The 18,529-nt window shown below is 35.6% G+C and overlaps 1 protein-coding gene across 1 annotated transcript in view; it reads left to right on the top strand.

Annotated features, from left to right (window-relative positions):
- Positions 1-18,529, top strand: part of ABCA13 (ATP-binding cassette, sub-family A (ABC1), member 13) — a 436,597-nt gene that overhangs the window by 200,015 nt on the left and 218,053 nt on the right. The window contains exons 32-35 of the mRNA XM_004676530.2: positions 6,854-6,968; positions 7,394-7,723; positions 9,399-9,468; positions 11,079-11,210. Of these exons, the coding sequence (XP_004676587.1) occupies positions 6,854-6,968; positions 7,394-7,723; positions 9,399-9,468; positions 11,079-11,210 (647 nt within the window). The remainder of the gene's footprint in view (positions 1-6,853; positions 6,969-7,393; positions 7,724-9,398; positions 9,469-11,078; positions 11,211-18,529) is intronic.

The raw sequence follows: 18,529 nt of genomic DNA, 5'->3' as shown, positions 1-18,529 counted from the left end.
ACAGATAACAAATTTGATTTTTCTGGGTGATTCTTCTTATATGTGTGATTTTAATTCAACATTCTCATCACTTTTCTGTCTTTGAACTCACTGGATGGTGCTAATAGAAGCAAGTCACAGAAAAAACACTATTAACAAGGGGTTATTAAGTTGTAAATCAAGAATTTGCCACCTTCAGAAAAAGAGAGGGTGACAATTAAGTGTCTATATAGATCAGAGTAGCCTTTAAAATGAGTTTTAAGTAAATAAGAAAGTTTAAGTTCCTAACTGGAAAATGTATTGACTGCATTTGTTTGGCTTCCAGAGTAGATAATGGGACTATCATGGAAGAATCTGGACCATATTTAGTTGATTGATGTTCTCCTTATAATAGGGAGGGGACAGTCACTCCTATTTCTGAGGTCACTGGGACCTCCTCAAAGACTAATTTTTTTCTTTTTCATCATTAGTTTTATATATAAATAATTATCAAAACTTGAGAAAAATAAAGGCAAACAAACTACATCCCCTCTTGTTTTATTTTAGACCTATATTCTATTCATTGTTCTTGTGATGCATGCTTTACATACTTGAAATCATGACATCTTGCTAAGAGTGACTTTTTGGCTATTTCTTCAGAACCATCTGTACTCTTGCTATGCGTCTTGCATTGTGATTGACAGGCATATTTGGTAGTGGGGAAAAAAAAAGATACATGGCTTTCAGAAAGCTGTAGGCAGAGGATTGTTAGAAGCTATGAAGATCAGAGTATCAGGAATCACTCTTCTCTTCTAGAGTTCCAGGGGTGAGAGTAACATGACCCTCACTCCACAGTTCACCCAACCCAAGTTATTCCCTTTAACTTGCTTCAAAGGATGATGTATGGACTTTATTGATTCTCTGTTTTGTCCTTTTTTTAAAGATTTATTTATGCATACAGAATTGGGGTACAAGTCAGAGGTGCAGGGGTGGTGAGAGGATTCACCAAAGGTAGAGTGGGGGACAGAACAGGCATATTGACGAAGTACACTACTGAGGGGAGCAGCAGGCAGGTCAGGTGAGGTCAAGTGAGGTCAGGAGGTGACCATGTGGGTCAGCTCCAAGGCCAGAGATAGAACTTGCACTGAAGCAACCCTGGCCAGCTTCTCCGTGCTGTGCTCTAACCCACTGCGCCACTGGGGAGAATCTGTTTTGTCAGTTTTAACTAATTATTTCTATTTTTGTTTTTACTGTATCCTTACTTTGAAAAACTTGAGTGAATTATGGTGTTCCACTAGCTAAGACTAGTGTTTATTTTATTATTATTATTATTAAAAAGGTTTATTTATTTATGCATATAAGAACTGGGTAAAGGCCAGAGGTATGGGGGACCATGGTGAGAGGATTCACCAGAGACATAGTAGGGAGCAGAACAGGGAGACCTGAAATACACTGCTGACGGGAGCAACTGACAAGACAGCAATCTGCGATGCCATGTGGGTCAGCTCCCCAATTGGCGATTGAACTTGTGCTTCGGTAGCTGAGAATAGTGTGAGAATTCTAAGATTTAACCCTCGTGCCACTAGGGAGATCCTTATTTTTATTTTTATAGTTCCTTTTTTCCCCTTTTAGGTAGCTACCTAAGGTGATAACTTTTCTTTCAACCACGATATTAACTATGACCTCTACATTTGATATGTTGCTAAAAATTCAGTGTTTTCAAGATGCTTATAATATGGACTTCTATCTTTTACCCAAGGGCTGATTAAATAAAATTTCTTATACTTGGGGATTTTAAGCAAATGAAAAAATTACTCAATTTACCTGTAATATATCAACTTCAAATTAAAGCCAATCTGAGATACCATTTTTTAACCCATCAGACTGACAACATTCCAAAAAGTGCATCATAAACTAAGTTACCAAATTCTTAATTTTTCCATTGCCATTAGAAAATGTTGTTTATCATTTCTAATTTTGGAATTTATCATTTTTTTTTTCTGGCAAGTAACATATAATCCACACTTGTGAATGATTTATGGGCAATTGAACATAATTTTTAATTTTGTTTTTTAGAGAAATTGATCGATACTAACACTCCTATTTAAGATTTTTCCATCTTCATTTGTGTCCTGTTCATTGGCCCTAGAATAAGATAGATAAATTACAGTCCCCTAGACTTGTGTATTTCTGCCTACTCTTTTACGTATGGTGTTGGTCTTTTGATGCTAGTCCTATATTACCTTTTTTATACAGTTATGAATAATTGTGTTTTGAGTCTTACATGATGCTTGGCGGACATAATTCTTGCTTATATGAATTAAATTGGTTTAGTTATTTCTTTTTTGTTTTATTTCTTCCCATTATTTACTTGTCCTTTCACTTTAAATTTTTTGAAATATTTTGTTTCATATATAGTTCTTGTATGTATTATACGATTCTTATATAGGTAAGGTTAGCTGTTTAGTACAGTTCAGAAATACAGAGATAATACAGGGAATTGATTCTAGGATCAAAATCCATAGATGTTCAAGTCTCTTTTACAAAATGGTATGGCAGTTGCATATAATTTATACACATCCCCCTGTAATTATCTCTAGATTATTTGCAATACCTAGTACAATACAAATAAGTTGTTATTTTACTATATTGTTTAGGGGGGTAACGAGAAAAAGTCTGTACTTGTTCAGCACAGGCACAACAATTTTAGATTTTTCACAGAAAGATTGTTCTGTTAACTGGAAGGTATGGAAGGTTGATTGAAGAATGAAACAGAATTTCAAGTGCAAACATTTATAATTACATATGTATGTGTGTGTGTGTGTGTGTGTGTGTATATATATATATATATATAATGGCCTTATTAATGTGTTTATTTTATACTTATGCTTTAAAACTAATATTTAATAAGGATTTTTCCCATGAGCAATATCACTTTAAAGTAATTTCTTTTCAACCATTTACTTTTTTTAATCATGTAATATTAGTTGATATTATTTTACTTAATATTTCCTTGTACAATTATAATACATCATAATATATATTATATAATGTAATCTACTATATTATGTTTATTATAATTATATTCTGAATTTGTCAAATTATAGAATGGCCGTTAGGCAATCACTAACTAATTTTTCCCCCTCACACATTCCCACTGTCCTTCCAATTTTGTTTGTGGTATAATTTCTACCTTTCAGTGAACCTATTTCCAGTCAATTTTGTCTTAATTTTTAATTTTTGCATTAGTTTTATTTTTACTGGAAAATATATCCATTGCTTACTATTACCTTTCCACTATAATTTACTAGTCATTCTTTGGTGGGGTAAAATTTATCATCTAATAACTTTATTAAAAAGATCTCAAGAGGCAATATAACCCAAGAGCTTACATACTTAACTGTCTTGTAGTTTTTGTATTTCGAAGACCCCTTGACTTAATAAATCCCTGGCTAGCTCTTCTTTAAATATCTTGCCAGAATCACTCCATTATATTTATCTTTGAGATTATATCGATATATTTCTGCCTTTTTTTTTTATATAACCTGGTAAATTTTACAAGATACTAATAACTTAAAAAGTTAACAAATTTACCAGGGTACATTTTTTAATTGATCATTATAGGATAATTTTTCATGATGCAAAATGAAATCTTTCAATATCTACATTTACTTTTTTTTTCTTATGGAATTTCTTGATGTTTCTCCACTGCAACAAATTGATTATCTTAAAGTGGTTGATGTCTTTTTTTTCTTCAGTGACTGTAGTAGATTTTTTCCCTGTGTTTCTTATCAATACTTTTTTGTAACTCTTTAAAACTCTTTCCTTTCTAACATTCCTTTATCTGCACTACTATTTTCTATACCCCGTACTGTGTTCTGTGCAGAGTCATTTTGTTCTTGTTCTTTTAATTTTATCTTCATGTGTCTGGTGACTATTTTTCCTTCTATTTCTTTCTAAATTCTTCTAGTACATATTTCATGTCTTCTTGCTATCTTGCAATCACACCACTGAATTGCTGGTGCAGGTATTTTATTTATAGATATAATTACCTTCCATTTTTAAACTGATGGGAAAAATGAATTTGCTATTTTCATCTTCCTTGTCACCAGCTTTTTGGTGTGTGTTTTTCATTTGTTATTCTGTTGCCTTCAACTGCCTTCAACTTTTTTTTTTTTTTTTATTTCTGACATAAATGTGCTAGATTGTTGTTACTCATTGTGAATGGCTTAGATATCAGAATATCCCTCTTTTTTTTTTTTTTTTTGTAAGAGAGTTTTATTTGAGAACCAGGTGGCATTAATGGTTGCTTAGTTCAAAAACTTTCTTTTCCACAGTGACAAAGACCAAGTGTTTCTTGAAAATGTATACATAATTCATAGAGTCCTCCCTTCTGGGAACAGGTTTAAAAGAATACGGTCTAATCACAAATTAGCCTGCATCTTGATGCACACTGAACACACACTTATTTATAATGTGTTCTCACACTTATTTATAATGTGTTCTCAGAAAGTACTCCTTGGCTTTTCTGAAGTGCGGTTTAGATGGCACATTCTGCATCTGTAGGGGTGGGATTCTACTGTTGACATTGCTCCTATCTATTTCTTTGTGTGAATCCCACATAATCTTATTTCTAGTCTTCCTCACATATTGAATATTGCTTCCAGGCATTTAGCAGAATTGGATTACATATTTTCTTCCTTTTTGAGTTGCTTTTGCGTTGGTTTCCAGGAACAGGAAAGGGCTAAACTGTATAGCCATGTACAGCACCTTCTTATTTCTAATTTCTTACTCTGTTTGCTATTAAATGGTTCCAGTGAGGCACATATATATGCAGCACACCTGGACACTCAGGGCATCTACAGTAATTTTTTCAAGAAAACTAGACTTGAGTTTATGCAATTCTAAGCCTCCACTGATTTCTTCTTTACAATAGTGCAGTGGCCCAGGGGACACCCGAAGAGTACAAACACAAATATGCACATAATGCTGGTCCAGTGTGACTCCTGAAGCAGGAGACAGACTCTTGTGGAATATTTGTATATGGTGGCTATGGCCTCCTTTAAAGAATCTAAGTTGCTATAAGAAAATAATTCAAGAGCTATTTCATTGATATTAAGTTTTCTTTCTTTTTTTTTTTTTTTAAGATAAAGATTAGGACCAAGTAGACAATTTTTTTTCCAAAGTCTTAAGCAAACTCAGTATTAGTTTTCTTTCTTTCTTTTTTTTTTTTAAAGATTTATTCATGCATATAGAACGGGGGTATAGGCCAGAGGTGCAGGGATGGTGGGAGAATTCACCAAAGTCAGAGTGGGTAGCAGAATAGGCAGATTGACAAAGTACACTCCTAAGGCAAGCAGACAGGAGAGGTCTGCCAAGCCATGTGGGTCACCTCTCTGGCCTGTTATCCAACTGGTGCTGAAATGGCTGCTGCTAGCTTTGCAGTACTGCACTTTAACCCAGTTTACCAATAGGGAGGGCCCAGTATTCATGGTTTTTAACTTTACCAGTGATTTAAGCTTCATCTCTATGGTAAATGCTATCACTGTAGAAGAAGAGATAGCATTTGTTGGATTTGCAAGTAGATAACATTTATGGTACTTCCTGCTCATAGACTTCCATTTGCATTGAACACTATAAAATTATTTTAAAGACCCTAGAAAAATCACATAACTAAAAATCTAGAACACTGCCTTTGGCAAACTGTCACTGTGCAGCATACAAGCTCATAGTTAGTTTTAAAATGTGATTCATTAAATTGATGATTAATTATAGTTGGCCTGTAATATAAGCAGGAAAAGGAATAAAACAAGGAGAATAATTCCCTTTATTTTATTCATTCATGATTTTATTAACACATACTTTGCTTCTACTATATAGCAGATATTTGCTAAGCAGAAACAGTATGGTGGGGAGTCCTGACAGCAAAGTCTTAAATCAGTGGTCCTGATGATGGCCCACTTCACAGTTAATGCTGTGACTGAACCACAGAAGGGTTCTGAGAATCTATGGAGAAGAAAGCAGAGAAATTTTTCTGCCTGGAGAGCTAATTTTTTTGTCTGTACCTTTGTTCTTTGTCTAGACATTGAAACTTAGATAGTGTCACTACTGGTAGCTCCTTTATCTTTTTGGTTGATTAATGGAGCCTATACCCAATGGCTGGTCTTAGTGAATGAGTAAAATAGTTCATGTGTGGCTTTATAGCTCAGAAGGATTCATTAAGACAAAAGCCCAGGGTTGTGGTGAGAATGCCTTCAGTGAAAGGATTTACAAAAAAGGAGAAGATATTAATGAAGGAAGCTGAGATGATTAATGGAAAGCTAAGAGTTACTCTGGAATTTAAAGAAAAGGAAGCAGGAAACAGTGTGATCAAGCACACTTGAGAATTGAAAAAGATAACAATGGTATATTATAGGATTTGAGACATAGTTATCACTATTTCCCTAAAGAATAATCGTTTCAAATATGCATTAGAAATCGGTGTGCTGAGAAGAGAGTGAGAAAGATACCTTCAGTTGTCAATTTTAACATATTTTATAGGTTACAATCAATGGTCAATTGCTAGTAATGACTGAAGATTAAGTCTCAATTAAGTGGGCACAACTGTAGTTTTGAATGAATGACTCATTTCCTCTTCTACCTACTCTTTCAAGGAGTGTATCAGTGAGGAACATTGGTGGTGATAAGCATTCAAAATTTTTTTTAACAGAATCAGGATGCCAAATAGTCATTTTGCAGGCCTGTTGAAAAGGTTAAATGAGGTTTCAGTCCTGAAAGTGCTTTGTTGCTTATATATAAAAACAACTTGAAAAGGTTTGACCAGAAGCAGTACTCACCATGAGCTTGAAATGAGTCATGCTTGCCCTTACATGATGACTGAATTGTTTTCTTACAGATTCTTGAACAATGTTGGCTTCTTTTTCCCCTTGATAATGATGTTGACATGGATGGTGTCAGTGGCTAGCATGGTCCGAAAACTGGTATACGAGCGGGAGATCCAGATCGAAGAGGTAAATCACCACCGACTTTACTGGGAAGAGAAGGAGGGGAGATTATGAACTTGGAGGTGAATCTTGTCCCATAATGGACCAAGCACTGTCACTTTGTCAACTATTCCCTCTGTTGGGGTTCCCAACAAGTATGGCCACACTAAGTCCCTGTCTCAGAAAAATCATTTTACACTGAAGCTTAAAATGCTTGTCACAGTTCAGCAGGTATTTCCTATCAATGAAGGACAACAAAGGGCAGATCATGTGACTGAAAGAATAACACCACTCAACAATTTTTATAAAAGCCAGAAAAACATGATAGCAGACTTCTCATCTTAATTTATGATTGTAATTCTTAAGTTTTGATTAGAACTTGCATTATTTTATTTGTTGCTTACCTACTTATAATCAGCCGAGATAATTTTGGGTTTTCTTTGTTTTGACAGTACATGAGGATGATGGGAGTGCATCCAGTGATCCAGTTCCTGGCCTGGTTCCTGGAGAATATGGCTGTGTTGACCATAAGCAGCGCTGCCCTAGCCGTCATCCTGAAGACAAGCCGCATTTTTGCACACAGCAACGCTTTCATTATTTTCCTCTTTCTCCTCAACTTTGGGGTGTCAGTTGTCATGCTGAGTTACTTTTTGAGTGCGTTTTTCAGCCAAGCAAACATCGCGGCCCTTTGTGCCAGCCTGGTGTACATGATCAGCTTCTTACCCTATATTGTTCTGCTGGTTCTACACAACCAATTAAGTGCTATTATTCAGATGTTTCTGGTAAGTGGGCTGATTTGTAAAAAATACAAAATAAAACAAAATCACCTTTGACCCAATAAAAAAAAAGTCAAAGTTGCTATCTTCTACATTTCAATGGATCATTCTCAGATCTCCATTGGTTTTCAAAGATTTGCTTTTCTTTATTCCACCTCAGGTGGGGAGTCTTGCAGTGGTGATTCATTGAATCTGCAGTAGTTATTCTGGAAGGCAGCCTGTTAAAAATTGACATTTTTCCCTGTAACAGGGACTCTTTTGAAAACTCATTGGAAAATCAGTAGCATTCTAAAGGAAACATAAGACTGCAGTGTCTTTCTGTTTCATACATAGAAAAAAATATATATTTTGAAAACTTTTGGAAGTAAAAAGTAAGCATTTTTCTTGAATCATAGTAAATTACTTCACATTAAGTAGAATGATCACTCCATTAGCAATGTCGGGATCATGCATGTTTTTAAGATACATCTCCTTTCTTTTATGATTGTTTTTTTTGGCAAGCACAGCCCTGGACACATAGTAGGAATTCAATCCTGTAGAAAAGATGAACTAATCATTATTAAAATGGCCACATTTGTATTATGTGCGTCAAGCAAATTTCTCTAATTGCAATCCTTGGGATGAATGTTTAGCATTAGTAAGGGAGAATTTGAAATGGTACTAAAGAGACAGAGGTCACTTACCCTCCTACAGCAGCCAGAAGAGTCTAGCATGCTCTCATTTGTTGGGAGGGTTGTCTGCTCTGTTCATTTTGAATCGGTGAAGACCAAATTATTTTTCCATCCTCCATGGTTCCATTGGTCATATATGCATAACACTGAAATAAATGTATATGAAGAAGGTAGTGCTATGTAATCTACATTTTAGTTATTAATACATGTCATCAGCTCTGATTAGCTTATATCACACCCATATTAATTTATAACCAATGATTTTATATTATTGTTAATTAGTGGTTTTCAGGAAATTAAAGCAACCATGACTATGTAGTTTCCTTTACCCCCACTTCTCCATAATCCTTACAGATAAGAAGATGTATTATTAATGATCCAGTTCGTATTTCAAATGCTGTCATTTTTGTTTTTACATCAATACTTATCTTCAAGGGTTCTATGCATATAAGGTTTTATTTCCTTTTTATATGTTTAAGTGTTTGTGGCAAATATAAAATCTCACTCTGGCACATAATATTTTTAAATGGGCTTTTATTTTTTCTCTGACATAGGTCCTTTTCACTGGAAATAAAATACATTTTCTTTCAAAACACTCCCATTCTAAATAGAATAATGTATATGTTCCATCAGTATGCCTGTAGTCTGCTCCAGGACATTCGCTTACCAATGAAAAATAGTAAATTGCCCTATTCTGTTTTCCACTATTTTTTTTATTATACATTTCTGTGTACAATGCATTGGATTTATGACACTTCAAGCATTGCAGTAAAGAGAAATAATACTTTTTAACATTAAAAACTAGCTTGTTATCAAGTCTTTCAGAACAAGCTGACATGTGGCTAAGTCTTCAGGTTCAAATATTGAAATCACTGCCTGGAGCAAAGCTTTGACATCATTAGAGTTGGAATGTGTGTGGTTTCTCTATTTGTATTTAGTGTTGCAGATTTTCTGTCCTCCTAATAAAGCACTAACATGTCTTTCATTTTCACTCCATCAATTTTATGCAGTGCCTCCTCTCAACCACTGCCTTTGGACAAGGAATATTTTTTGTTACATTCTTAGAAGGACAAGAGGCAGGTAAGAGGATATATTTTTTTGTTAAGATTTATTTATTTATGCATACAGAGCTAGGGTACAGGCCAAAGGTGTGGGGTGGTAAGAGGATTCACCAGAGAGTGGGGAGCAGAACAGGCAGACTTCTGGGGGGAACAGCGAGCAAGACAGGAAAGGTATGCTGCACCGTGTCGGTCACTTCGAACTCCTGTTGAAGCTGTGGCTAGTTTTGTAGTGCTGTATTTTACGCTTGAGCCACCAGGGAGGGCCCAAGAGGATATAATTTAAAAGAATTTTTATTGCAGTGAGTTAGCTTTGAAGCATATAAGTCTCAGATGTAAATCAACATATATAATAATTAAATTTACCATTAAATGCCCTATTCTGTCTTTTACCACACAATAGACTTCTTTTACCCCCATTTAGCTACTTCTTTCCTCTATCTCTTCTGATAATCAGTCTCATAGCCTAAAGATAATTTTTGTTTTATTTAGTTCCTTTGTTGTGTTTCTTTATGTATTACATATGAGACAAGTATTTGTGTTTATCTCTATTTGATTTATTAAGCATAACAACCTCTAGGTCCATCAATGTTGTTGCAAATGACAAGGTTTCATCTTTTTTATTGCTGCGTAGTATTACATTACTTATATATAACACATTTTGTTAATATACTCATCTGTCAATGAGCAATATAGATTGTTTCCAACCCTTGGCTATGTAAATTGCGCTGTCATGAGGTTAGGAGTATACCTATGGTTTTGGATTAGTGTTTTTGTACATATATCCTGAAATGGGATTACTGGATTGTCTAGAATTTCTATTCTGAACTTCTTGAGGAATTTCCATATTTTTCCATAATTGCTGTACCAGTTTATAGACATGCCATAGTGCACAGTTTCTCTTTTCTCCACATTGGATACACTTGTACTATTCTGAACTGTACTACTCTAAAGCTACATTAAATCATCCTGAATGATTTCTCCTGAGTTTCTCAAACTGCTCCATAAACAAAGTCAGGCCAGAGGATAAACAAGAAGCAAGGTCACTGTTCAATTCTTTGAATATTTTGGAGTAAATTCCAATACTCAATGGTAAATAAATGTTTTTTTAGTAAGTTCTAAGCTTGTACCATAGCAAAATTAAAATATATATATTAAAACGATTTATAGTTTAATACAGCAAAATGTCAAAATATTTTGTGGAAATAATGATTTTTTTTCCCACCCCAGGTCTTATATATCTTTTTTATACATTTTCACAGAGCAGAGAGAATAACCTAATTTGGAGTCATTTGGAGTTCAGGTTCTCAAGGAACCCTTTTTTTTTTTTTAATATATTTACTTCCCCTAAGTATAAACTTAGTTAAGCACATATAACTATATATAAATAAGGAGATCTTTTACAGATTCTAAAGTGTTAGCTATTAATATGTTGTTAGTGGTCACTCCACTTGCTATCATTGAAAAAGATGAGGTTAATTAAGCTACCATTTACTGTGATCTTCCTTTGATCTTTTTATTTTAGTTGCATTCTGCTTTTGTTGTGTTTATGGCACTAATGAACTTATCTTACCAAAATCTACACTAAAAGAGGATGTGCTGTTCTCTCCCTGACCTTTTCCTTCCTTCCAGGAATTCAGTGGAATAATATGTACCAGGCTCCTGAGCAAGTGGGCATGACATTTGGCTGGGTTTGCTGGATGATTCTGTTTGATTCAGGCCTTTATTTTTTATGTGGCTGGTATTTCAGCAACTTGATTCCTGGTAAGTAATCATGTAACTTTATAAAATGACAAACTAAAAAGTATCTTGACCCAATAGGTATGAATGTTAGCATAATCACCTATCATCTAAGGCATTGGAAAGGGATTCATAGGATGTTAAAAAGGGAGTGTAAAGTTGAAGAAAAGACGGTGCTTTTGAATCCTATGTGGAATGGCAACCATGAGGACACACACAGGAGCAGGTCAGGTGAGGGTACAGCCCAGGCCCACCATACAGCTCCCCAGCAAATGAACTTTCGTCACTTAAAAACAGAAAAGATTTACCAATTCAAGGAAGGGGTGAAGGGAGCATTTTCGGGAGAGTTTGGGGACCATGACTGGCTTTGTCTTTAGAGGATATGATTGGGACAGGGATTCAGATAGTGGCTGGAGCTGGAGTCAAGATCTAGTCTTTTGTCTGGGTCAGCCCACAGCAGAACTTGGAGGCAAGTTGGGTTGAGAAGAAATAAGCTGTGGAGATGGAGAACATGTGAACATCAGGGCCACCTCCAAACCCAGAGCTGTCTGTATTGTCATGGCATAAGAGTTTCCACACTTGGATGTCTTTTCTTCTGATAAACAGTCAAGGAGGCAATGGGGAGAGCTAGCCACTGACGGCAATGATTTCTTAGGTGTGTAAGTAGGGAAGACAGTAGTTATACCATAAGCCTGGCTCAGGCCAAGAACAGAGATAGTGCTTTGGACATTTTTTATTTATATTTTTAGAAATAGAATTTTCTTGGGTTTATATGTTCTAGCTGAAATTACTTCTCAGTACTTAGTTTTGGGATTTTTAAGTGGCATGCAGCCTTTAAAGCTAAGAACTAAAAATGGAGACAGAATATAATCACCTACAAATTGAAAATGGAGGTACAAAAGGAAAATAAAATTCATTTTGTTGACAAAATTATATGGAGAGCTTATGTAACATTTAGGATGAATAAAAATCAAAATAATAAGGGTCACTGGAAAGAATATTTTACATAAAAGCAGCAAATTATAAGTCCCAAGGGGGAGACACAGAAAATAAACTAAGATTGAGAATAAACTTGGAAAAAATTGCATTACACTCTCTTATTACTTCAAATAAGAATTAAGAAAAGATGGATTCTAGGAAATGAATTTTTGAAAATGAACTGAGAAGGCCCATATACAAGGCAAGTTGATGACAAATAGTTGGGAATTAACAAGAAGGTAGTTATCAGAGAGAAAAATGTTATGGATCTGGGTAAGAAGTTGATTGTAAAATGCAGGAAGAGGGCCCTCCATGGTGGCACAGCTGGATAAAGCACAGCACTGCAAGCAAGCTGTAGCTGCTTCAGTCAGTGTGAGTTTGATTCCCGCCCCAAAGGTGACCACATGGTGTGGCAGACCTCTCCTGACCTGCCCGCTGCTCCCCTTTGGTGAATCCTCTCACCCCCCCTGGCCTGTATCCCAGTTCTGTATGAATAAGTAAATAAATAAATCTTAAAAAAAATTTTTTTTTCAGGAGAAAGGGGCACTGACAGAAGGTGCCCTGCAGAAAGTGAGAGCACGTCCTGGAGTGGGAGCCAGGGAAGTGGCCAGGATATGGGGGGGGGGGCGGGGAGGGGAGTACAGATAAGGCCTAAAGGTGAAGCCAGGGATAGCCCTGTAGACTTCTGCTCTTCCCCAGGAGGAGACAAGCAAGTGGTAAGAAGGGAAATAAAGAACCATCTTTTACCAAGGAGATTTTCACTTACTAAAAAGCCAGATTTTCACTTACTAAATATTAATATGGAAAACCTACATCTCAATATGTCTTGCCCAAAGAGTCTGACAAGCATAAATGTACCCCTAACATGTTTCTCTTGGCAATGTAGAATTTAACATAAAGTGTGGCCAGAGATCTAGAAGAATCTGAATTCTTTCCTCAACCATCAGGGCCTAAAGAAGAAAACCTACCTTTGATTCCTTTAACCACTCTACTTCTGTTCTGGGCAAAGATTTTGCTCAATGCAGGATTCCCGCCTATTTGATTAGAATTTCACAGTGGTATTTTGGAAAACAAACAAACAAACAAACAAACAAACAAAACTCTACTTGACCATAAAACATTACTTTACTTTCCTTTAATTTTTGACAGTGTTGCCCTTTGTCTGCGTGTCATGAGGACTTCAGTCATATCCAGAGAATAAACATCTGATCCATTTATCGCGATAGCACCAGCTTAAGGGAAGAGGGGAGGGAGGGGGACTGGAGCATGACTTTTGTGATTCTTCAGTTTTTCTAGCACGGTTGAGTAAGATTGAATCCCATAGGAGCAGTAGCTATAGTGACAGGGGAATCAGAGAGAGAAAGGCTGGATCTGACCATGGTCTTTCTGGTTATTGTTACCTAAATTGGGTGACATAATTACATGCCTGTGTGCTGGTGGGAAAGGTCTACCCTGAAGGAAACATTGGTGTCATAAGAAACAGGAGGGAAGAAAGGCTGAATCGTAAACAAATTAAAAGGCACTGGGCACACACAGCAGGCTGGTGTCCAGAATCACAGAGCCTTCGCTGTTCTAGGTTGACTGTGAGGCTTTGGGGCTGTGGCTTTGGGAATGGGTGGGGAGGGAGAGGGCTCTTCCCATTGCCTCTGTTCTCAGGGTGAAATGGTTCAAGGGATTTGAAAAGAAGTATAGCAGACAGATGGGGGACCTGAGAGTCAGAAGAGACATGGTGACTCCTCTCTCAGCACTGGAGGTGCTATTTAATAATGGAATTCAGTGTTCAGACAAAACTTCTAGCCATAGGGAAAAAAAATAGAAGTAGCATAAAAAGAAGGGACATATCCATAATTATTTCTATTTCATAGGGGAGAATTAAGTGAAAAACAAGCATAACCAGATGACTGAGGACAAGTACACATACATAAAAACTAATAGCATTGCTGCCTATCAGCAATAAACAGAGTAAATGGAGACAAGACTTCTTTCTCAATAGCATAAAATAAAATACCTCAGTATGAACTGAATGTAAAAGACAATATATATCAAATAAAAAGAAAATTAAGTCAACTTAAAATAGATATGAAAATGGAAAACATGCCATATTCTTGAACATGATTATTTATCACTTTAAGTATGATGATTTTCTCTATATAATTTATGTAATTTCAAATTATGTAGCCTTAAATAAAATAATAAAATTAAGCCTACTATAATCATTCAAATACAACACAAAAATACTAATCTTAATTGATGAAAATTAAAGATAATGGTCAAAATTATGAACATAAGAGAAACTGCTGGCTAATGATAATATAAAATCTCAATATATATTGACAAGGACTAAAGCAACGGAGTTCTATCAGAATGATAGAACTATGGAACAAATTAGAAAGTTCTCTAACCAATCCATTTATAAGTACTAATTTACTCCATTAATAAGTGTGTTTTTTCAAACAGTTAGTAAAGATATGCTATTCAGTCAATCTTATTGGGGGAAAAATTAAGCCCATTCATAAATTCATCAGAAATAATATTTAAAATAAGGAAGAAATAGATGAATTATTGTTTTAAGGTAGTTAGGACCTTTCAAAACATAATGCCAACGACGTGCATAATAAAAATTGATAGTTTCCCTTATCAGACTATAAATCAACATTTCAAAATATACAGATAAATAACATTATAGGGTAACTTACAAGTTTATAAAAACTAATGGTATATGAAAAAAAATCAAATTTAAAAAAAAATACATCTCAAAAAACTATTATGAGCAAATAACTTGAGGAATTCATTCATTAAAAAAGAAATGTTTATATTTAATAAGATTATAAAAAGATGTAATGTCACTAAAGAGCCAGGAAATGCAAGTAGAGGACAATGCTTTCCTTTTCTGATTGTGATAAGCATTATGATAAGTAATATAAGGGTGTGTGTAGGAAAATTAATTACTTGTGATAATTTTAATTAGAAAACCACTTTTAGTCAATAGATTGATGTGTGTACAAAGTTCTTTAAATGTTTATTTTTTAACTCAGAAATGAACAGAGAAATGAAATATATATGTACACATAGAATTTTTTGTGCATCATTTATGAAAAGAAATCTAGCAAACCTGTTATTTATTTATTTGTGCACACAGAATTGGGGTACAGGCCATAAGTGCAGGAGTAGTGAGAGGATACACCAGAGACAGAGTGGGGAGCAGAACAGGCATATCAACGAAGTACACTGCTGAGGGGAGCAGTGGGTGGGTCAGGAGAGTACTGCTGTGTCATGTGGATCACCTCGGGGTGGGTGGGGTTCGAACTCATGCTGAAGTGACTTTAGCTTCTTAGTGCTTTAACTTGATGCACCACGAGGAAGGGCTGCAAACCTGTTTTTGAGGATAGTGGATAATTTTTGTTGTGTATGTAAGTCAGTGTACTATGAAGTAAAATTCTATTTATTGCATAGGTTATAGTATAAGGGAGATCATATGCTTCTATGAAACCAAATTTGTCTATGAAATAAAGAGTAAAACATGGCCATAGAGATAGAGTGGGGAATAGAACAGGAAGATCAACAAAGTACACTGCTGAGGGGAGCAGTTGGCGAGACAAGGAGAGGTCTGCCGTGCCATGTAGATTACCTCTGGAGAGGGATCGAACTTTCTCTGCAGCGGCTGCATCCTAACCCATTGAGCCCCAGGGAGGAACTGATTAAACGTTTTTTAAATGATACACATTTGGTACAAATAACAAATATCACAGAGAGAGACACATACACACACACATGTTTTGCAAGCATATTAACATAATGTTAGTTAAAATAATTTAAGTTACCAGTTTGATGATGAATTTAATGTTGTCTTCCCAATCTTCTTTATGAATAGATATATGAGACTTGGTTTTTGTTCTAAGAAGGGACCAAAAATACAGAGCTTATGTAAAATGTGGATGCATTATGAATGGATAGGTGGCAGTATCTTAAATAATAAGGTGGTGTACCCTGGAAGTGAGATGGGCTATAGGTGAGCAGCAGGTGATGAAATTTACTTTTAAATGGAAACTGAAGTTCCTTTTTGGGGGTCTGAGACTGTTTGGATCACCAAACTGACTAGTTATCTCTCCTGTCACCCTATGCACTCGAGTGTAGTTTTCTAATTAGTCCAAATGTCTATCAATAAATGAACACATAAATAAAATGTCATATTATTTAACCTTGAAATTCTGACAAGCTATAACATAAAATATGAAGTCATTACACTAAGCAAAATAAGTCAATCATAAAGGAACTGATACATTAAGTGTCTTAGAAGAGATACATAGTTTGAGTTCATTATATGAGTCAACTTAACTGGCACTTTGGATATCCAGATACCTGTAAAACATGGTCTCTGTGATTTATTTTCTGAAGAGATTAGATTGAATAAAGAAAACTCCCATTACCATTGTGGGTGGGTATCATCCAGTATGCTGAGAACCTTAAATGGAACAACATGTGAAGGAAGGATGAGTTTTCTTTCTAGTTGCGCTGGAACATTCAACTCCGTCGTGGGACATCAGAAATGCTGGTTCCCGGGTCTCTGGATTTGACCTGGAACTAACCCCAGCAGTCCTATGTTTTTTTGGCTTTTGATTTGGAGTAGAAGTACACCACTGGCTCTCCTGAGCCTCCACCTTACAGGCAGCAGATCATGATACTTTTTAGACTCCATAATTTTATGAGCCAACTTCTCAGAATGAATGCCTTTATATCTGTCTCTCTGTCTGTATGTCTATATATCCTAATCTATTTCTCTGAAGGACTTTATGTAATACCTCTAGAGCAGTCACATTCATGGAGACAGAAAGTAGGTAGGAAAAGATGAAGAATGGTGATTTAATGAATATATATTTTAGTTTTATAAGATCAAAACAGTGGATTTTTTTTGTACAATAACATGAATGTAGGCAAAATTAGTGATTATACACTTGAAAATTGTTAAGATGGTAAATTTTACAATGTATATTTTGCAACAAATAAAAGATTGTTCCCTTGCGAGAGATATGTAGTATGAGAAGTATCAAAATCTAGACTATATTTGAAGGGGAAAAGAGGAAGTTGTAAGAATTTAACAAAAGAGGGCAAAAGGACAGAGTAAAGTTAAGCCATTATGGAAATGCCCCACCTGAGAGAGCAGAAGTGGAAGATAAGTCATGTCTGTGGTTTTCAGAACGTTTTCTTTATCCTGAAAGCTAAGTGCAGAGAGAAAGGAAAAGATATCCTTCTTAGGCACATAGGGAACCCAAATGCTAAATTTGGGATTGGAAAGATCTTTATTTCTACTGGTAAAAGTTGGTAGCAACAGCCATGAACTTGAGCTTTTTCTTTACTCAAAACCAACTCTCACTTGACCACATGCAAGCTTTTAAACTCATGTGAATTTACCTGCACTTTTTTACTAGGTCATACACACTGTTTGCAATTTTGAATGTGATGTGATTCTCAGTCAAATACTGTTCTACACCCCACAAAGGACATAAAGACAGGAAGACCTTGCGATGACTTCTGAATTATGAATACCCTTCTCTACATTTTCTCTGAGAATATGAATAAGTTTTTATATCTGGATTTGAAGCTAGATCATTTGTAAGAAAGAACATGTTAACCAAAACAATCTTTGTGAAAGGAGAGGAGACTTGCAAAGCATGCAGATGGCTTGGATTATATGTTCTAGTGTGACAGAAATCAAACATCCTGAGTGGGGGTCAGACAGCTGGGAAGGAGCAAGGTGATATATAAAGGGATGCAGAACAAAGGGTTAATGGCACTTGAGGGATGCAGATGGAAGAGAAACATTTAGAGATACTTAGAAGAGATACTTGGAAGAGACTATGTAAATGAGGGATATGGAGAGACTGGGTACAGCAGGGTGTTGGCAGAGAAAATGACAGCCATTATGCTGATGTGATATATTTTAAATTGTGAGTCTCTCTTCTGTTCCAGCTCTCTGGCACCCACCTGACCCCTTTCTTATGATTCCTTGATAAACTTATCTTAGACTTGTGGGAAGCTTTTAGATTTCAGTGGCCCTCCTTAGGGATAGACCTGTTTAACTTGCATTTATCCACCAGGGGGTGGACAATTTGGAGTGTTTTACTGGGAAACTATTATTTGAAGTCTTTTTTTTTCTCTCTTTCCCATCACACCAATTCTATTAAAACATTCACACAAAAATTATGCTTCTACTACCTTTGTGTATGTGTGTGTGTGTGTATGTGTGTATATGTAGGCAGAATCTCTTTTAGAGCAGGGAACCCTTAAGCATCGGGAATCCCTGGGTCCTCCTTAGTTGTGTACTAACATCCAGAGGCTATTCCATAACAAAAGATCGAAACTCTAAA

This window comes from Condylura cristata, unplaced genomic scaffold (genome assembly GCF_000260355.1).
Source record: "Condylura cristata isolate star-nosed mole 26May11 unplaced genomic scaffold, ConCri1.0 scaffold00004, whole genome shotgun sequence".
NCBI lineage: Eukaryota > Metazoa > Chordata > Mammalia > Eulipotyphla > Talpidae > Condylura > Condylura cristata.
Note: the sequence above shows the minus strand (reverse complement) of the source record. Positions and strands in the feature narration are given on the sequence as shown.